This window comes from Suncus etruscus, chromosome 16 (assembly GCF_024139225.1).
Source record: "Suncus etruscus isolate mSunEtr1 chromosome 16, mSunEtr1.pri.cur, whole genome shotgun sequence".
NCBI classification, from domain to species: domain Eukaryota; kingdom Metazoa; phylum Chordata; class Mammalia; order Eulipotyphla; family Soricidae; genus Suncus; species Suncus etruscus.
The window spans coordinates 35,012,758-35,035,086 of record NC_064863.1 but is presented as its reverse complement, the minus strand read 5'-3'; the positions used below and the strand labels follow the sequence as shown (position 1 = coordinate 35,035,086).

Sequence of the window (22,329 nt, the reverse complement as noted above, 5' to 3'; positions counted from 1 at the left end):
GACTCATGGAGGAAAGATTTGTTAGTCCTGAAAGTAAAGTATCTTTCATAATTTTTTCTAGACTTCTTGAACAAGCCAATAACTTTATGTCTTAATAAGATGCTTCCAGTAGCTTAAAGGAAGAACCAGCTCCAAGTTCCTCTCTCCCTAGGAAGTGGGGGGAAATCTATGAATTCCACTCCCCGGAAGTCTGTGTTTCCTGCATGGCTCACTCAGTTCAGAAATTCCAACTATGTATTTTTTCCTTTGTCTCTTAGCTCTGCCTACTCATTTGTTTATTTCACATAGGTTGTCTTTTTGTGGGGAGCCTTTGAACTTCTCATCTTAACATTTTCAAGAAAAGGAAAAATGGTAGCACATCTCATCTGATCATTCTAGCAAAGTGTTAGGTCTGATTGCTGAATGTTTCCAAGTGATTCTTAGAACCATTCTCCATCCCAGAAGAACTTGCTACTCTGATTTACTGGGCCTGGGCTATTGACCCAGGTAGGAAGGAGGAAGGTCATTCATGAAACCTTTAGATTCTAAAGTTTAGAAGCTCCAGCATGGGATGTCATGAGATTAGTTTTTTTTTCTCTTTAGATCCTTCTCAAAAACTGTTTATTTTCTTCACATTAAAATTATTTAAGAGAAAAAAATCGGTATTTTGTTTTGTTATTTTTATTGCCATGTCCTTAGCATTTAGTAGCTTATCCTTCATGTTATAGATATGTGTGGAGAAGTTTTAAATGAACGAGCATAAGAGACTGGAGCCAGAAAAACTGGGGTGTTTATCAGAAAAGGAGGAATTACATGGAGTGCTATAAAAAGATGTTTCTGCATCCTGCATGCAGGAGAGAGCAGGTAACATTGGCTCTCTCTCAGCACACTCTTAAATCTGAACATATACCTGGAATAGGAATCGGCTCTCTTGAATTGCTTTAGGATCTTGACAGGACACACTCAAAGCTCTGTGTTGAATAGACGTAGCAGGCAGAATGTTTAAGCACCTACACTTCCCAGAACCCTAGGAAAAGCTACTTCAGTACAAAGGCCCACTTTAGAGGCACAGGTGATATATCCTTCTTCCTAATTAATTTTGCTTATTTGGTGCACTGTGTGTTCTTGGTCTTGAGATGAGCATTGACACATGTAGATACTTGAATAGTGACTGAATGATGCTAGGTTTTGTAAATAGAACTGGAACTTCTGGGCTCTATAGGCCAGTGGTCAGCAAGCCACGGCTCGCAAGCCACATGTGACTCTTTACACTTTTTGCGTGTCATCCTTGTGCAGGGGCCATGCTAATCTTCTCTGTATCATTCCAATTTTAGTAGATGTGCTGCCAAAGTGAGCACGGCTCTTTACACTTTTTTTTAATATTTTTATTTATTTAAACATCTTGATTACAAATATGATTGTGATTAGGTTTCAGTCATGTAAAGAACACCCCCCATCTCCAGTGCAACATTCCCACCACCAATGTCCCAAATCTCCTTCCATCCCACCCACCCCCACCTGTACTCTAGACAGGTTTTCCAGTTCCCTCATTCATTCTTTTTTTTAAATATATTTTTAAGTAACATGATCATATTTGGGTTACAGTCATACCAGAACACACCCCCCTTCACCAGTGTAACATTACCCCCTTCCCCCTTCCCATCCCTCGCCTGTATTCAAGACAGGCATTCTACTACAATTGTTTTTAAGTTCAGTAAGTTGTATTTTTTTTTCCTTAAAGAATAAAAGTTAAAAAAAGTAAAGGTGTGATAGTAGCAAGAGCTGTTGTTTGCATAGGTCCAGAAAAATGGGGAAAATGGAAAAAAATCCTTGACCTGATTACTAAAAAAGGCCTCACCTCAGTTTATTGGCATAAGATAGACTCTGGGTTCCAGGCAAACCAGTCCGTCCAACTCCAGTCATTCTCAAGGTCCCGGTGAAACTTTTTCACACTTTAGCTGTTGTTGGTATCAGATTCTTATATTTAAAGACTCTGGATTCTGTGCATTTCTTTCATCAATGTCAGGCTGATGTGGAGCATCCTCTAGTTTCAGCATACCATTAAATGCGGAGTGATCTGCCCTGCATGCAGACTGTTGCTGAGTCGTCTGGGTGTTGGGAGCACTCTTTGGAGTAAGTCAATGCCAAAGCAGTGGTAGGTCTTCCCTGGTAGAGGCTTGGATCCTGGTAATGTTGAAGACAATTGTGGTTGTTTCCATAGATGGTATCCATTGTTCAGGTGTGTATGGGCGATGCCCATTCTTCTGAGGCCTGAGCCAAATCATTATGCCAATGTTCAGGGCAAAAGGCCTAATTACATTACCAAATTTGTGTCCCCATCTCTATTAGATAAGAACTGTTTGCATATGTATTATTTCCCCATTTTAATGTGCCTATGCAAAAGAGAAGCAATGCCACAAGATACTGTTGATGCATCTGGGGGCTGACGAATAAAGTCCAACATTCCCCGTAACTTGATACAAACATGAAATCTATACAGCAATACTCTTCTACCAGTATTGTTTATAAAACAGATCTCAAAGGGGGTCTTTACACTTTTTAATGCGGCTCTTCTGTGTGCTGGGCAGCAGCTCCAGGAGTCAGGACTCTACTCCTAGCCTCTGTCAGTGCGCACCCTATGTGGCTCTCAAGATAAATTTCAATCGTGGTTTTTGCGAGATTTGGCTCAGTTGAAAAAAAGGTTGCCCACCACCGCTATAGGGGAAAGGAAGTTACAAATCTAAAACCACAATGAGATCGCACTTCATACCTGCTGGGAGGGCTAGAACCAACAAGGACAATTACAACTGTTGATTAGAATGTGGAGACTTTGGAACCGTTGGACCCTCCTAGTGGGAATGTGAATGTGAAGAGCTAATGTGAAGAGCTAAGGTCTCGGGTTTTTGAGGAGCAAAGTAAATTGGTATACACAGTCTTTTGGGTGATTGTATTTTTATGTCATGCCCAAATGCGCCATGGGATAAAATATGAGACAACTGGCTGCTGGTGACTTTCTTTTTCTGATATTGCTTATTTTGAAAGGGTCACCAGCAGTGCTCAGGGATGACTCCTAACTCTAAGATTAGGAATCACTCTTGGAGAAACTCAAGGGACTATATAGATTGCCAGGAATCGAACCTGAGTTGGCCATATGTAAGGCAAATGCCCTCCCTGCTTTACTATCTCTTCAGTTCCACGATATTAGTATTTTTAAGGGGAAAAAAATGAGCTTACTGTTGACGAGTTGGCAGTGGTTTACTTTTTATCTTTAGTAACAAATGCAACCATGGTCCCTAGATATTTTACATATTCTTGAGATGTTAATGGTATACACTTGTCTGTGTATTTTAATCAGTGGTTTATTCTACAAAATTTTCTTTCTTGTTTTGGATTTGGGACCATATCCAGGGTATATTCACAAGCTATTCCCGATGTTATGCTCAGGAATCATCTGTGGTAATGCTGGGGACCTTATGTGATACCAGGGTTATTAGGATGCAAGAAACGTGCCCTAAATATTGTACTATCTCTCTGGCCCCCACACATTTGAGTCTCTGTTGCATGCTAAACTTTTATGCTTATTATAGCAAATCCTAATTGGGAAACTCAATCTGATTAAAATAAGTTTGAGTGAGGCTGAGATATTTATGAAGGTTTGGGAGTTTTGAGAAAGGGTCTGGCTGGACAGACATGGAAAGACTTCCTTAAGAGGTGATAGCCAAGCTGAATCTTAAAGGATGGGTGGCATTTGCCAGGAAGGACAGATGGTTGCAAGGAATGTTCAGGACAACGATGATGGCTTATATGATATGAGTATTTCTAGTGCCTTAGAAGTCATTTATTCAGATGTATGATATCTTACTCTTCTAAATCTTTTCTTCCCATAGACTGGGAGTTCTCAGGAATGTCCTCTCCCTTACTGCAATCATCCAGAGAACTGAAGAGTTTTCTGACTATTTCCAGTTCAAGATTCAATGGAGTTAGAACCTTTAAGGATAAGATTTAGGCTTCTAGACATTTAAGAAATCCCCACAGAGGGTGCATATAAATCAGTGGAGACAGTCCCCTAGATCCTTTACACCTTTCACACCTGTCTTCTGACCTTTCAGAGACCTTTGATCCCTGACCTTTTCCTCTCTCACCCTCACCCCCAACCCATGTCCCTCTTCCCAGCTCAGTCTCTTGCCCTCTCCAAGCCATATTCCTGCATTCATTCCTCATCTCTCATCTGATCCTGCTCTCCTTCCCCCAACCTGTTCTCTCCGGGTTCCCTTCTGCTTCATTCCATAGGCTGCCTTCATATTTTCTCCATGGCTCCTTGGCTGCTTTTTGGTTTGATGTAAGTCCCACTTGTTTATTTTTGCTATTGCTTCCAAATCCTCAAGATCATTGATAAGACACGTATGGAGCTGACTTCTACTTTCTTCTCAGAAAGTTATGAACTCAAGCCTTATATTCAGGGTTTGAATCCATTTGGAGGTCCTCTGTGCCTTGGCCTCTTTCATTCTTTCTGCCTGCTGTCTAGATTCCCCACCACCATTTAGAGAACAGAGAGGGCCCTTCCCCCCCATTGGATCCTCTTGGCTCCTTTGTCCTGAATAAACTGATAGATGTTAGGGTTCATGGTGGGCTCCTGATTCTGTTTCTTCTGTGTATCTGTTTTTCTATCATCCTGTTTATGCCTTTAAAAAAAATCTGACTAACCCTCTGTTGCCACCTTGAGACAATTTCTAAACATCAGCCATTCTTGGCACCCCTGGCCTGTTTCCTTTCAGGGAACGACTAATTTTCCTGGGAAATGGCAGCTCTAGGTTAGGGCTTTTCCTCAGCTTTGTGTCCTTGCATGACATAGGTGCCAGTTCCCAGGCTGGCCTTCTTTTCTCCCTTCCTTAGGAAGAGTACCCCCCTTGTTCTTTGCCTTCCCCACTGGGTACCTGACTTCTTCCTGAGAGGTCCTTCCTGGTGCTTCTCTTTCCAGCCCCTCCCTGCTATTCTCGAATAAAGTTGAGTTAGGAATTATTAAGGAAAACGTGGTTAAAATTCCCTACTAGCAGCCAAAATAACAAAATTTTAACTTAATTATCAGCCAATTGTTTAAAAGAAATACAACTATTAAAATTTTTTTGAATTATGTTAGTTACTAGTTACAAACTTATTCAGGTTTGTTTCAGCTGTACAACGTTCAATCACCCATCCCTTCACCAATGTTCACTTCTCTCCACCAATTTCCCTGTTACCCTCCCACTTCTCATCCTGTTTCTGTGACAGGCACTTTTTTCTTATTCTTTTTTCCTCTTAGGTACCATGGTTTGCAACACTGTGATTAAGAGGGTTTCATGCATATCACTTTACCTCATTTCAGCACTTAGTCCTTGTCTAGAGTGATTAATTTTCTCTATCATTGTGGTAGTATTCCCTCCTCTGTCCTAATTCTGCCCCTCCTCATCTCAAGTTTGCTATTAAGAACCAGTCCTCCTGGCTTTCAATTCCATTTTCTTTGGGCATTTCCAATATGATGAGGTCCCAGAGCTAAGAGTGGCTGGATAAGCATGAGTCCCCAGAAATAATCACACTAATGAATAGCACCCCAGGCCACTTAGGTAGGTCAGGCTATAAATACAGACACTGCACATGCATTCGGCTGAGGCAGAGGACAACTGGGGTGCCTCATTTCCTTCCTACATGCACACAGATCCAAGGTCCCTTCTGAAATTGTCCACTGGGAGTATCTGATGCTAGAGATACCTCCTGAGCTCCCAAGCAAGGCAAGCTGCCCGCTTCCCCCTCCTGTAACATTTCTGTTTTGCCTGCAGGAATGAAAGTTACCACAATACAATTTCAGGAATGTTAGTCATAGGCAACACAGGGAAGTCTCTGGAGGGCAAAGGATCAGATAAGAAAGAAGTCAATCCTCTGAGCCTGAGAAACGTGAAACCTGAGATATTCTTGCTTGTGAATGTTATTATCCCCTTCCATTGGGAGAAACTTTCCCTTATTCCTAGCATGAGAAACAGAGTAAGTCAGTGGGGGTGTGAACAATGATTTTAAATAAAGGCACCAGCCAGACCTCTCTGGGAGGTTTGCAAGGGCATGCTAGTACATGCAAACAGCTGAGTCCATTTTATTTAGATGCCTGGGCAGGGGCTCGCCACATTGAGAGAGCCCCCAACCCGCATGTTCCATTGTAAGTAATAGTTTGGGGTGCGTGTTCTTGAACAGTCAGATCATTTGCAGTATTCTCTAGTCCCAGTGCTGAGCCAGGTCAAAAGTGTTCAGCAAAATCATTAGCAAAGGCTAATTAATGGAAGTTAAATGTTCTGGTCACTCAGAACTGTTTGCCAGCATGGTTGAGAAGAGTTAGCTTTGACCCTTGGCACAGTATTGAACAGTGACCTTCCAACTTTATTAAGCTAGGGACTCACAGGACTTAGAACAATGTTTCTGTGGCCTGAGGGAAGCACAGAATAAAAGTGGGACGTCCATGTTTAGAAAGGACTGATTTTTACAGTGTGAAAAATGATGAGCAGTCACTAGGAGAAGGAAGAAAACACTCTAAAAGGAACCTAAAATTACAATACTTCACCCACCCCCATTTTTATCGAGGCCCTGTGATTTGCAATACTGTTCATGATAAGAGTTTCATGCAGCCAGAATCTTATCATCATATCACCATTTCCCTCCCCTTGGGTAAACTTTGTAAGAAATGGTAACCAGTTCACCAGATCTGGTCTGCAAAATGTCCCAAGATGTCTGACCACCCTCCCATCCATAGTAAGCCCAATTCGTAAGATCAATTCTCAGGGTCTGTAGCTCCTTACTGTTTCCTTCTATACCACACATATGAGAGAAATCACTCTATGATTACCCCTCTCCTTTGACTTACTCCACTTAGCATGATACTTTCAGATCATCTACATAGTGGCTGCCAGGGGCCATCTTTTTTATAGCTGAGTAGTATTCCAGTGTGTCTATAAACCACACCAGACATCTGTTCTTGGATACTTGGTACTTTTTTTTATTCTAATATTTGAACCCTCCAACCAGGAAGCTTTTGATTATTACATTACATTAGGCCCTTTATTTTCTCCTGTTGACCATGAAAACTAAGAGGAGAACCGATCTGTTTCAGGAGCATGTGGACAGGACCATTGGCAGGTGCAGGGTTGGTGGGTAAATGTGGCCTCTTAACCACTTGTTTCTCTTTGATCCCCAGCCGACTCCGGTACAGACCCTTTGGCGGTGTTTATGGCCAGCAGCGGATCCACAGACGTCTCTAATCGAAACAGCCCGGCCACCCCTCCAAACACACTGAACCTCCGTTCCTCCCACAATGAACTATTGAACGCTGAAATCAAGCACCCCGATGGCAAGAACAACACCCCGCCCAAGTGCAGGAAAAAATATGCACTGACGAATATCCAGGCAGCCATGGGTCTTTCCGACCCTGCAGCCCAGCCCTTGCTGGGCAGTGGGTCGGCCAACATCAAACTGGTGAAGAATGGGGAGAACCAACTTCGAAAGGCAGCCGAACAAGGGCAGCAGGACCCCAACAAAAACGTCAGCCCCATGGCCACTGTCATCCATTTAACCTCCGAGAAGTTCGAGAGCAAAGAGGCACCACCTCTAGAGTCCTCGGACTGTGACCAGGCACAGCCAAGGAGAACCAAAAGCTTTCTCAACTACTATGCAGATCTGGAGACCTCGGCCCGAGAGTTCGAGCACCACCTGGGCAACCACCAGGAGGTGCTAGACGAGAAGGCCCCCGAGGACCAGGGCCCTGTGCCCACCATTCTGGGAAATGGAGACTTGCTACTACAGAAACCCAGCCAAGCCCAGGGTAGCCCCGAGGATGGCCAGATTGCCACGGTGTCATCCAGTCCCGAGACCAAGAAGGATCATCCCAAGACAGGAGCCAAAACCGACTGTGCACTGCACCGGATCCAGAACCTGGCACCTAGTGATGAGGAGTCCAGTTGGACCACCCTGTCCCAAGACAGTGCCTCCCCTAGTTCACCGGATGAAACAGGTAACTCTACGGAAAGGTTGGGCAGCCTCCATGGGGAGGCACCTTCTCTCTATGGTCTCTTTAGCAGTAGATGCAATCACTTTCTCTACCAGATCCTTCTGCAGGCTGAGGAGAGGTATGAGCCATTTGGGCCATCCATGTGGAAGCCATTGTTTGTTCTGTTTAAACGTTTTGTTTTGTTTCTTTTTTGGGGAAGGGGCAATATTTACACACTCAGTACTACTACGAGCTGTGCTTGTTGAAACCATGCAGTGCTGGAAATCGAATTTGAGCGTCTCTCATGCCATGCTGGGCTCCAGTCCTTTGAGATTTCTGTTTGACCTCTCTTTTGTTGAGGAAATAGTCCTTCATGAAATATAACTATATAGAAATAATATTGCCAGTACATTGGACTGGACACAATGAGCATTGCAGTAACAGGTATTGAAATCGGAAACTAATGCAAGCCATGTGCCCTTATCCCTAAATTATTCCCCCAGGCCTGGCACTCTTGTTTTTCACCATAGTTAGCTTAAATGTGTTAGAACTTTGGACAATTTGGGAAATTTTGGAAAATTTTGGAAACACTTTCAGAAACAACTTTTAAATGTTAATGTCTAATAGATCTTGGTGATTTTAGCCAGTGATTTAATTGATTTCTTTTTTTGGTCTTTGGGTCACACCTGGCAGCGCTCAGGGGTTACTCCTGGCTCTACACTCAGGATTCGCTCTTGGCAGGCTCGGGGGACCATATGGGGTGCTGGGATTTGAACCACCATCCATCTGCATGCAAGGCAAATGCGCTACCTCCATGCTATCTCTCTGGCCCTGATTTAGTTGATTTCTAAACTACTTAAAAAAATAAACTCCCATATCTTAAAAAAAAATTCAAGGTGTAAGAAAGAAAAACTTTTTGCAGCTGGTTTACCCTGCTGAGTTGATTTTCCTCTTCAATCTTCAATCATTCCATAGTGACTCAGTAGCGTCCTGTTTTGTCTTCTCATTTGAGGGCTCTATGATGTGGCAGGAGAAATTCAAGAAGACAGATGTGACAGGTTTCCAAAAATAAGTTGAACATACTGTGTTCTGGGGTACATAATGTGATTTCCAAATTAGATTTTAGTGCCTTGGGGAGTAAGATGTATAAAAATATTTCTTATCTCAACCCAGAACATAAAGAAGAATATAACTTTTGCTCGTTGAGTGTTTAAGGGAGTTTTTGGTTGCCCTCCATAAAATATTATTTCAGGGACAAAAAGAGAAATACAAGAAAATGAGTGATGACAGCCAAAGAGTAAGTGGGCATCAGCGAAATGATTCGAGATGGAACTTGGAAGGGGCCTATCAAATCTAGAATGCTTTTGGCTAAAAGGTACCGGGTTGTAATTGCTTAGGAAGTGCCCATTTGAAGACTTGAGTTATCCATGCTGAAGTTTGAATAGACTTCCATTGCATTGAGATAATAGATTTTTGTCCATCAGAGTTGTTCACAAACAAGATTTTTTTAATCTATTGCCCCCCTGCCCTCATTCATGCCCCAAATGCATAGTTACTTACTATCCTTTCTTTCATTTCTTGCTCTCTCTCTCTCTCTCTCTCTCTCTCACACACACACACACACACACACACACACACACACACACACACACACAAATATGCAGTTTTACTGTCATTTTGAAAATAAAAACTTCAGTTTCAAAGTTGGCTATTTTGTTTTCACTTCTGGGAATGAGAGTAGCTGGGCAGAGCAGTGGGCAGAGAGTAGCTATCTAGGATATGACAAGATTGAGTCCTCCAGGAGTGCTCCCAGAAGTGCCAGGTGATGCCCTGTTGCCCTTGGAGAAAGGCATGCAGCTTAGTGGCTCAGAGAGATAGAGGACTGGCTATATTCACAGATTTTCTGGTCTATTTTTATCATGAATATTTTCTCATATTGAGAAAGGATCTTAATTTAATTAATTAATTAATTAATACCCAGAGGATATGGTTTAAGTAACTAAGTGGTGGGTTGGGGTATGACTTGATGGTGGCAGCACCAAAAAAGCCAAAAGCTAACCAAACCATCCATCAGTGAGCTCAATCTTCTTTACATTCATGTAGAAATGGAATATCTTCTGTACCATGAAATGACCCAGACTTTCACAGAGCAGTATTATTTGTGGGTGTTAACAGCAGATCAAGGGTTTGTGAACATGCCCTTGTTGCATTGCTCATTGTTAGTTCATCCACTCATACTTCCTATATAAATCCATACATACATACACGTGCCAATCAGCTTTTAGAAGTCAACTCTGTGGTCAGTGCTAAGTGCCCAAGACATAGGAATGACTTACAACTACTATGTGACCACAGATATTGCCACAGCACAGCCCCAGCCTAATGAAGTACCTTCTACCGTGGATTCAGGGAGTTTTTATCCCATTTTGTGCATAACATGTGTCAGAATGTTCAAAAAAAGATAAAGTTCTCCCCCGCCTCCTGGTCTCCCAAAGTTTTCAAGCAAAGAAGAAGAGAAGGTGTTTTTTAAGACTCATTAGTTTTGCAGGCACTGAAACAAATGACCACAGATATATTTGGCAGTCGAAAGCCACAGGCATGTTCTTTCATAGTACAGGGAGCTCAAAGTTTGGAAATGAGATATCTGGCGAAGGTGCCTTTCTCAACTCTTCCCACATCCTGGCCAATTCCAGGCACTTCTTGGCTTACCATCACCCCACTAAAGTAGATTCTGATTGTTGCTGTCTTCCAGGATGTTTTTATAAGGACACCCTCATTGGTTTAAAGCCCATCCTCATCCAGTGTGGTTTTGCATTAATGCAACAGATTGTAACAACAAAGGCTGTTTCCAGCAAAGGTCATTCTGAGGGAGTGGGCATGCATGTCAACAGAACACCCTTAAGCCCAGTACACATGCCTCAAGAGATTAGTGCTGCCAGGGACCTCAAGATAGTTTTACATTATGATAGTTTCACATTAAATTCCTTCATCAAATGATAAGGAAACAAAAGTTTGGAGCTTATGACTGAAAATGAACTCACCGAAAATGGGAATCATTGTGGAAAGGGCAGAAAAGCAGTGAGAGAGAAGTTTACACTTTAAGCCAGGAAAGTAGCAGTGTATTTAGGGAACTTGCCTTGCCTATGCACTACTTGGGTTAAACCCCGACATCATATGGTCCTAAGCACACTAGGGTCCTGCCCCTCATATCATCTGGTGTAGCCCCAGATGCCTCTGAATACCACCTGGCAGCCCAGGCAGTATTGAAAGCCCAGGGCTCGAGCAGTATTGAGAACCCCATTCCATCCCTGTCCCTGTCCCCAGTTTACTTAAAAAAGTATAGCTCTGTTCTGAGGGGTGAGATAATTCGGGCTTACGGCATGGGAGGGGCTTGTTCTTTGGATCAAACTGAAGAACAGTCTGACAGCAGTAGTAGTAAAAGTCTGTTTTACTTATCTCTGAGAAGCATTACCTCTTGAAGAAGCACTTGGAATTGTCTTAGGAACTCCACAGACTGCAAAAGAGAGGGCCTGAACATCAGAGTCATACGCGATTGCAGAGGCAGCATGCTAGACTTCCAAGATGATAAATGGGGGCTCCAGGGATTGTGCAGACAGTACAGAGCAGGTTTGGTTTGGTAGACAATGTTTTAGACAACTTGGGAGTTCCTTACTGGTGCTTGGAGAAGTAGAGCTTTAAGACAGGGTCCAGTGAAAACAAATCTGACTATAGAACTGAGGTTACTGCATTGGACTGGGAGAAGACTGAAATGACCCTGGATTGTAGTGATGGTGTATCACCAATTAGGTAAGGATGTAGGAAATTTATTAACAAATGTACAAACACATTGTAAACCATTTAATCTCAATAGTAAAATAAACACAACTTAAATATAAGAAAGTCAGAGCTTTTCATCTGTGTGGGAAGTAAGGCTACCCTAAGCAGTGGTCAACATATCCCTAAGGCCACACTAGTGATACTTGTCCTATGTGAATTTACAGGTATGGTGCTCAGGTCTGCCATTGTTGGGGACCACCATTGCTAGGCTTGGTGATACTGAGGGGTCTGAAGGGAACTTGGAATGTTAAGACTCAAATTCCTACAATCAATACATTTGTTCTAGTCCTTTAAACTCATCTTCTCAGTCACAAAAAATCAAAATGTTGTTGTTGTTATTTTATTTGGAGTGTTGTTATTTAATTTACCCAGTGGTGCTCACTAGCTCCTGGTAGGTTTTGGGGGTTGGACTATATGTGATGCCAGGTATCAAACTGGGTCAGCTTCATATAAAGCAAATGCTTGCCTTGAGAATCAGCTTTTGTGGATGCATGGTTTCTTGTTCCTCCTATCAATCCAGAAACTTTACCATACTGACCTCACATGCTAGACAGGCATCTGTCAGGGCTGCCCTTTCAATGAGTCCTGTCATCTGTAGCTCAAGGCTGGTGGGCCCCCGCCCCATGTGTCAAAGGGACTGAGCTAGCACATAGCATGAAGCCCTTGAGGTAGGAATAACTGGCCATGCTTGTGACAGCTGCCTGCAGGGGCTAAAGCCAGAGTCCTGGTGCTGGTGGCTTCACATTCTCACTGACTCCCAGTTGTCCTCCTCAGCTCTTGCCTTCTGATAGAATTATACAGCGTGACATGAACATGCCTGAAATTTCCAAAGATATCTTTATCTGACTTCTCTGAGTTTACTGCTCATCTGTTCATCTGGTTTGAGATGCATGTATGTGTTGGTGGTGGTGTGTGTGTGGGGGGGGGGTGCATTAGCTTTTCAGAATCTGGGGTGTGGGCGGTTCAGAAAGTTGATATCTCAGGTCTGACTCAGCTCATATGCCCATGCACATTCATTAATGCAGGCAGAATTACCAGAATTATTCATTGTGTGCATTGTGTTTTCCTCATTAGAATCCTCAGATTCCAAACAGGCAAAGAAGAGCTTGGGACTCCCATAGATTTGATTGCCAAAATCAAACCCTAGGATAAAATGAGTGGCAAACATGGTGGGCATTTCATGTGGATTTGGAGCAGGCTGACTCTGGCTTTATTACATTTAAAAAAATCTAACTCTCACTTTCCTTGTCATAGTCGACATTCTGTTTTATCCCAGCTCTGTCACTTCTTACCCTCTGAGCCTGAAATTGATCTTTGCAGTGGAGATTTGCACCATACCCACCATATAAGATTGTCACATAAATGCCTAGACATAAGATCTGGCCCACAGGAAGTGTTTTGGGGAGCATTAGCTATAATATAGTTATTGTCTTCTGTTTGCTATGAAATGAAAAGCTTCTTCAGGATGGGGGCTGATTTTCCTTTGTCCTCTTTTATTTTTTGGTATGGTAATGATGGAGGAGATATTCCCCAGCAGTGCTCATGATGCCCTGGAAAGATATTTAGCCAGCTGAGTTGCTGGCTCAATGCAACGGCTAAGAATGTAGTGTGGGGAAGTTTCCTCACTTCTGGGGCTAACTGGGCCAACCCATCAATACACAGGGATCTCTAGGACTGGACCTGGTGAAACTCAAGGGACCATGTAGTACTGGAACTAGAACTTGGATTTGATTTTTGTAAGGCATGTGCCTTAATCTTTTTACTCCCTCTTTGGCCACTATTCCTTTTACTTTTTTGGAGGGTGAGGTTGGAGGACTACATCTGCCTGGGCTCAGGGTTCATTCCTAGTGATAAATATATATGGTGCCAGGGATCAAAATTGGGTCATTTGCCTTCAGGATGAGAACCTTACTCCTGTACTAGCTCTCCAGTTTTGTCCTTTTTTTTTTATTCCTGAGAAATGCATCCATACCAGGATATTCATATTTGAGTGCATGATTAGTCTGATGAAAAGAATGTCTTATTTATGTAAGTATTATCAAGAAGGTAGTAAGTTTGCCACTAAGAAATTCATAATTATTAGGCAGATATGCAAACATTTTTCAGATGTGTAGAAAAATCTCCTTTGTGTCTTATTGAAATGCAAATTTGAACTCTGTAGGTCTAGCTGAGCCCAAGTTGCTGTTCCAGTTCAACATGGGAAAAGAAAGCTTTTTCAGAGTGATGATTCTGCCACATGGAATTAGCTCCATGTGGATCATCTGCTTTAGGTGGAAGAAGTTCTGTTTCTTCACTGTTGTATCCTTCAAAAATATAATCAACAGTGCCAGGCTCATTTTTGTGTTAGAAATAATGGAAGGGGAGCTAGAGAAATAGTACAGTTGGTAGGGCATTTTCTTTGCACACAGCCAACCCAGATTTGATCCCGAGCATCCCATATGGTCTCCTGAAACAGCCAGGAGTAATTCCCAAGTGCAGAGCCAGAAGTAACCCCTGAACACCTCCAACCCCAAAGAAAAATAATGGAAGGGAGGATCAGAGAGAGTAGAGCAGGTAGAACACTTGCCTTGTATGCATTTTATCCTAGTTCAAATCCCTGGTACCACATATAGCCCTCTAAGCACCACCAGGTACAATCCCAAAGCAGAGTCAAGAGTAAATCCTGACTAATGCTGGGCATGGCCCCAAATCCCATCTGTCCTCAAAAAAAAAAAAAATAATAATGGAAGGGAATATTTACCTCAAAACATAAGTAGCAATATATAACTCAGGTTATGTTTTTGTCAAGGGAAGGTTTCATATAAAGCATTTCTTTTTTTGAGGGGGATACACCCAGCAACTCTCAGGGGTTACTTCTGGCTCTGAGCTCAGAAATTGCTCCTGGAAGGCTCAGGGGACCATATGGGATTCTGGGAATCGAACCCAGATCCATCCTGGGGCAGTCCCATGCAAGGCAAATGCCCTATTGCTATACTATCTCTCCGGCCCTCAAATAAGGCTTATTTTGACCTGAAGAGCCCATATAATGTAAGATGTAATGTAAGAATAGGAGGAAACCCTTGGGGCCAGAGAAATAGCATGGAGATAAGGTGTTTGCCTTGCGTGCAGAAGGTCAAGTGGTTCTAGTCTTGGTATCCCATATAGTCCCCCGAGCCTGCCAGGAGCGATAGCACAGCAGTAGGGCATTTGCCTTGCACAGGGCTGATCCAGGACGGACCTTGGTTAGATCCTCAGTGTTCCGTATGGTCCTCCGAGCCAGGAGTGATTTCTGAGTAACCTCTAAGTGTCACCAGGGTGAGGCCCAAAAAGCAAAAAAAAAAAAAAAAAAAAAAAAAAGAATAGGAGGAAACAAAGATGAATGGAGTGGAAGTGGTGATGTAATTAGTGACCTCACAGAAACCATTAGAAAGCAGAAACAGAGATGTCACTGAAACAGCATTCTCAGACTGTTGGTCCTGTCATACCTTTATGCCCTCAAGAGTTATTGAGAGCCCCCAAAACTTTTGTCTATATGGATAGTATGTATAGATATGTATTGTATTAAAATTAAAGCAGAGACCAGAGCAATAGCACAGCGGTGGGGTGTTTGCCTTGCATGTGGTCGACCTAGGATGGACCTGGGTTCAATTTCTGGCATCCAGTATGGTCCCCCGAGCCTACCAGGAGTAATTTCTTCTGAGTGCAGAGTGAAAGGTAACCTCTAAGTGCCACCAGGTGTGTCCCTAAAACCAAAATAAATAAGCAAATAAATAAATAAGATTAAAACAAACATTATAGAAATCACCCTTGTGTAGAACGAATGCCAAACACAGTGACACTAATCAGTGATATATGCAAAATAGTTTAAAAATTGACCAGTCTTTTTCAGAGCTAACAGTTGAGGTTTTATTTTTTTAAATGTTATACTGTTCCTTTAAACATTTCTTTTTTTGCATGACTTAAAGATATCTCAATTCTCTCACCTGATTCACCTTTTAGTGTGCTCAGTAAAGTGCTTTGAGTTCTTTGAACAGGCTCTACATTTCATCTCTAAATTTCTTATCAGAGAGGCTATACAGTTGCTGGTATTAGTTGGGTCTTCAGAACTATCATCTTCATCACTAATTGTGTTGGAGTTTTGCATTGCTTCCCCATTGTAACCTTTGCAGTGTAGTGGTGTTTTTTGTGTTGTGGTGGGACTTCTTGACTAGAAGAAATGTGTAGCCATGGAGCAGCCACTCTCTTCTCTGGGTGCACTAACCTGAGTTCAAAATAGCTCTTTTGATTCAGAAAGCCACCTACTGTTACCACTGCCACCAGTAGCTGGTCCTGTCTATCTCATGGCCATGCTCTTCTCTCTGGGTGCAATGAGTTGAAATGGATCTTTCGATTAAAAAAACTGCCCACTGTAACCACTACAATGCTAGTTGCTGATGATCCTGTCTGCCTTGTGTGCTCTTCTCTCAAAGGTTAATTTTTAGTTATTTTCTTTCCCTTTTCTGTTTTATTTCCATCTCTCCATTTCCCTGGTATTTTCTCTTTCTCTCTGGGTTTGGTCCTTGGTAGCTCTCAAGCCCTCCCAGGAGTGATTCCTGCTCATAACACCTGGAGTAGCCCCTGAGCACTGCTGGGCATGACCCCTTAAAACCAATACACACACATGTATATACATATATCTGCATACATAGATATATATACATAAATATATATGTAAATTCAAACATCTGTGGATATTCTTTTGTGATTCTACACTGTACCCAAACTATAATTAGCACTTCTGTTTCACTGTGGAATCTAGATCAGAGGAATGAACCTTTTTGGTAGTCTGTGATATTACAGTTCATTGGTCTGTTGTACATTTGAATGGGTGCCTTATCCTTACCTTATATCGGGACATCGTGCGTGAGTGAGTCAGCAAATATTGGCCCAGTGAATTATGAAGAGCTTCCAAATGTTGGCATATTTCATTATGTGATATAAAAACACTGCATCGTTAATCTTGCTGCCCATCTCACCAGAACAGTCATTAATTATTGGGAAGCTGTCAAGCTTTCCGTGGCAGAGACAAGTTTTCCCAAATTCTCATTTTTGCTTGAAAGCTCTCATTTTATCACTGACAACAAATACTGGCAGTTGTTTTCCTTTGAAGTTGATGAGCTTACTTTATTCATTTTTTGAGAAAATTCTGCCTGGTACTTAGATGTTATTAACCATAGTTGACATTCTTTCAGGTAGAAAGGGCAATGCTTATATTTTTCCTTGAAATATGGGTCATGGGGCCGGAGAGATAGCATGGTGGTAAGGCGTTTGCCTTTCATGCAGGAGGTCATCGGTTCAAATCCCGGCATCCCATATGGTCCCCCATGCCTGCCAGGAGCAATTTCTGAGCCTGGAGCCAGGAATAACCCCTGAGCACTGCCGGGTGTGACACCCAAAAAAAACACACAAGAAAAAGAAAAAAATATGGGTCACATCCCAATATCAACAGAAATATTTTGGGAGTTTGGGCCACACCAGTGGTGCTCAGGGGTTACTCCTGGCTCTGCACTCAGAAATCACTCCTGGCAGGCTCTGGGGACCATAAGGGATGCCATGGATTGAACCAGGGTCCATCCCAGGTTGGCCGTGTACAAGGCAAACACCTTACCACTGTGCTCACTCCAGCCTCAGAAATGCTTTTTGTATATTTTCATTAAAGAATATGTTGTTGGCCTGAGAGATGGATGATACAGGACTTAGGATACTTGCCTTGCATGAGTTTAATCCTGATTTCCTCCAGATCACCACACATGATCGCCCTGAGCACCCTACAGATGTGGCTTAAAAGATAACTCCCACTACATAAATAAATAATAAAAATAAAATAAAAGCAAATAAATAATACATCCAAATAAAAGGTGTATTGTGAAGGATGGACCTCTAGTAAAGTTAAGAAATTTTATTGTTCCAGCAGGGACTTTCTTAGTGGAAACCAGCACCAGTTTTAGCAGGACTGTGTAGAGTTGAGAATACAATCATTGCTAGCATAATTTGAGCCTTTGTCTTCCTTTGTGAAGAGATATCGGTAACTTTATCCTTTACTTTGGGGTCCTTTTCAGTCAACCCAGTGAAAAAGGCTCTAAATAAAGCCTTTGAATTAGGACAAATCATTTCAACCTCAGATGGCCTGAAATCCCCTTTGGGAATTTTTGTTCTGGGTGTGATTATATGTGTAACCAGCAATTTGTATGGTGAAGAGAGTGTATGAAGGCTGGGGGCGGGGGATTACATCAGGGATATCAGAGAGAGGTGCAGGGGATACTCAGTTGGAGAATGCTAATACTTAGCTGTGGACTTGGTTTTTTTCAGTGAAGCGTGATTTGTGGCATTTGAAGAAAGTGTATATGATACAGGTGGCTGGAGCATGTTTGAGGAACAAAGGAGGCTGGCAGGAGAATAACCTAGTAATCCTTCAGTGATGATGAGGACTCAGCAAGAAGCTTTAAAAATAGAATGGAAGTGGAAGAGAGGAAGAATCCCCAGGATTTAGTGATTGATTGGATGTGGGTGGTTAGAGAGTGAGGGAAATAATCAAAGATGTCAAATTTTGAGAATGAAGAGTAAGAAAATGATGGTTTTCAGAAATAAAACTGGGAAAAAGGACTATATTTTGGAGAATGATTATTTTAAATTTTTTTCCATTATGTGGTCTAAGATTATTTGGGTACAGTTGGGGACTAATGTTCTGAGGTCAGAGTAGGTTCTCATAAGACCCATTGCATCAAGTTTTTCCACGAGTGTGTGACTTTCACTCTTTCCTCTTGGTACTTCAATTTTAAAAACAGAAATCTAAAGGTGGTAGTATAAGGATGAAGTGTAAGGAAATAAGCATGGCTTATTATGCTTGAGTTTTATTAGAGAACTGGTCTAACTTTCAAAAAACCCCACTTAAATAGCCAGTGATGATTTCCTCTATACTTTGGCCTTCCAACCCCCATTTTAGGTCTTCAACCATACATTCAAGCCATATGTTCAGAATTACAAACGTTCACCAGTGACTCAGGAATGATACACGGCATTTTTCTCTATTTTTTTTTCCTATACCAAATGACCATTCACAGGTAAAGAGGCATATTCCTCCCCTTACAAGTCAACACTGAGGGACAGTGCCAAGTAAGAAAGTTCAAGCACACTATTCAAGATGGCACCCAGATCTTGACTTAGGGTTAAAACTAGCCTTAAAGGCTAGCTTCTTCTCTCAAGGATGGACCTATCGACTATATTGTTGAGGCTGCAGTGTTGCAGCCAAATGTCCATTTATTGATTTAAGATGGGACTGATCTTTCTCCCACATATTTTCAACATGACATGGCCAGTATGCTCCTGTTCTTACTGCTAATGTATCCATCTCAAACAAAAATAATGACAGACTGCTTCCCTAAACTGCATCAGGATCCCTTCTAATCTTAAGGGCCATGTTTCTCAACTGGGGGTCATGTAATCCCCACACTGGGAAACCAGGATATTCTCAGAGGGTCACAAGTGAAAGTAGCAATGGGGGCAGAGCAAAGCCAGGAAACAAGGTCAGAGAGGGGCACTGTGGGAAGAAAGCTGAGAAAAACAACTCTTGTCAAATATATAGGAGACCTTGGCACCAGCCAGGAATCTAAATGAGAAATTTAAAAAGCATAATCTAATCCAGAAGTCTACATTCAGCATCTTAAATCCCTACCATGGCCACCCTAGTCAGAGTTCTCCTGACCTCTTTTTCTCCCTCATCCCTCCACTATGCATTTAAACTCAAGTTTTTATTTTCATAAGCTTATCCTCAAGGGTTTTTGCTTTACTTGGCAAGAAAGAAAAAGTGCCACATACAGTTTGGAGTAGCTTGCTGAAGCCAGCTTTGAAAATGATGGATGGAATCTGGGATGAAATAAATTAGTTTCGTTTGTATTCTTTGCTCACATGGGTGCAACTTGGAACCTCATGCATTTCCTGCTTGATGGCATATCTGGTCTGGATTCCATTGGGGCTGAGTGTTTCCCAGGAGCTTGCCAGAGATCTGTCAAGAACCTTCTGGAAGTCTGGAAGATTTAAAATGGTAGACTAATGAAATGCTGAGCTATGTGCAACATTCCTTTTTGGGCATTCCCCTCTTATGACTTCAGGGCCTTTCATGAGAACCAACCAGCTTGAGTTGAAGCACCCATTTTCTAAATGAGCCCCTTTCTCAGGTGAGCCTCTTGCTGCTGGCCAGCAATCTGGGCAATGCATCTCAGTTTTAGATGGAATATTATGTTATAAAGCAGTTTACTTGCAATGGGATAAAACTAGGTGAATAAAAATGATGCTTCTTACTCCCTTGTGTTCCAGTGGTAGAGTGGAAAGCAGTGAAGTTCTTGTATACCCATAGATCAAAGGTTCAAATCCTTGGAGCTGCTTTGTTGCTCTGTCCTTGAGCAGATTTCTCACTGGCTCAGTTTCTTGTTTCTTATTATTTATTTATTTATTTATTATTTATTTTTATGTGTGTGAATTAAATTATTTAGTAAAATCATAGAAAGAAACTAAGATCCCTAAAAGAAGAGAGATTGCATTACCCCAAAATGGGCATGGCTGATCCGAGGATGCAGTGAACTTCAGTTTCTTCATTTTTATTATAATGGGCTCATTTCACTCTTCCTAGAAAATTCCTGTGGTATTTGAATGATCTGTTTCTATATGGAAAGTGTGTGTCTGTGTTATGTGCAAAGTGTGTATTTATGTATGTAGTTATGGAATAGTACACTCCTGGCATGTGTGGGAAGCAATAAGAGGCTCTTTCTTGCAAACTTTTAGTTTAGCTCATTTTCTAAAACATTTAATTTCTGTTGTGCTTATGCTGGCTCCTTTGGGTATGACTATTGGTCATAGTGTTTCTCAACTGGGATCCCCGAAATATTCTGGGGAGAGGGTCACAGGTGATGACCTCATAAATGGGTGGGAGCCACAATTGAAGACGAGGGGGTAAACCTGTAAGATAGAATGGAAACCGGCTGTAATGGAGGCATTGTGAGGAAAAGATTGAGACACAACAGCAATATGTATTCCTCATTCAGAACCAGCACTGAGCCTTCCTGGGCATATATCTCTGCCTGCTTCACTGGAGGGATATCTGCTCTCAGGCCAGTTGCCCTGCTCTGGACACCCCTCTCACCTGCTTGCCTTCCCCATTTCCATAGGAGAATCATGCTCTGCCTCAGGATGACAACTGTCTGTCTTCTCAGGTGCCTTAGCATTCACCTTACTCAAGTCCCTCAAGTCTACTGCAAACCCTTTTCATTGTCCACACTGATGTCTGAGGGTACATCTTAGCCATCCGTGCATTTGTTCATATCAATTTGGAGCATGCTGCTTTTATCACATGCCTCAGTGCAAAATGTAAAAATAGAAAAAATGAATATGATAACATGTAGAAATAGAAGATATGTTTTCTCCAGGATCCTGTCAAACAGCTTGCACAGCTTCCATTTTTAAATATGTAAGGGGCATGGAGAGCTGAGAGATAGTTCAGGGGGTTACAGCACACATGGCTGTAGACATCTGTTCAATTCCCAGCATCAACAGGTCCTCCAAGCATCACTGGCTTAAACTCTGGAGACCCCATTTCTGCAGGGGTGGCCTGGGAAATCCATCCTGCAGAACACAAGCAGCATTGCATCCTCAGACTCTCGCCTTGAGTCATCCCCTCTGGTGACTTTGAATCACTGTTAATGGCCCTTGGTCCTTGTGAACACCACTTTCGAGATGCAGAAAAAATAGATGTGAATATAACAAAAACATATGACAGTTGAACCATGCAATATTTGTATGATTTATATGATATTTATGACTGAGTTATTTCATGAAGTATTGCACCCTCAAGGTTCACATGTGTGGTTGGATATATCCAGCTGTCCTTCCTTTGTAAGGTTGAATGCTCTGCCACTGTGGAATATACTTCATTTAGCTCCTCCAGCTCCTTCATTCATCTCTCAGGGTCTCTTGTATTGTTTCCATGTGATAAAACTCCCACTTTTGAGATGATTTCTGTAGCCAGTGGTCACAGGCTGATGGTACAGAATATATGCAGAGTGATAAGAAGAATGATAAAAAGTGATAAGAAGATTGTCCTTGGTCAAGATGTCAACCCTTTTGCTCCACTGTGACCGTGGGTTCTATCCTGAGAGAGCATTAAAAAAGGATCTGTGCTGGGTTTTTTTCTTTTTTTTTTGGTTTTTTGGGCCACACCCGGTAACGCTCAGGGGTTACTCCTGGCTATGCGCTCAGAAGTTGCTCCTGGCTCGGGGGACCATATGGGACACCGGGGGATCGAACCGCGGTCCGTCCAAGGCTAGCGCAGGCAAGGCAGGCACCTTACCTTTAGCGCCACCGCCCGGCCCCATTTTTTTTCAACCTGTTCTGACTTGACTGGTCTGTAGGGGCACAATACTTACTGAAATAAGTAAGCAAGCAGTATTTTATACAACTCTGTAGAACTTTTCATGTCACAAAAATGGAGAATCCTTTACTAG

General features: G+C 42.2%; 1 protein-coding gene and 1 non-coding gene across 4 annotated transcripts in view; one reads left to right on the top strand and one right to left on the bottom strand.

The window, feature by feature from the left end:
* The window catches only part of APBB2 (amyloid beta precursor protein binding family B member 2), a 222,928-nt gene that overhangs the window by 29,050 nt on the left and 171,549 nt on the right, over positions 1 to 22,329 (top strand). For all 3 annotated transcript variants that reach the window (XM_049790119.1, XM_049790120.1, XM_049790118.1), the window contains exon 3: positions 7,193 to 8,005. In XM_049790119.1, the coding sequence (XP_049646076.1) occupies positions 7,193 to 8,005 (813 nt within the window). The remainder of the gene's footprint in view (positions 1 to 7,192; positions 8,006 to 22,329) is intronic.
* LOC126033043 (U6 spliceosomal RNA) lies at positions 1,230 to 1,337 on the bottom strand. Its single transcript, XR_007504199.1, has one exon. It is a non-coding gene; the product is annotated as a U6 spliceosomal RNA (small nuclear RNA).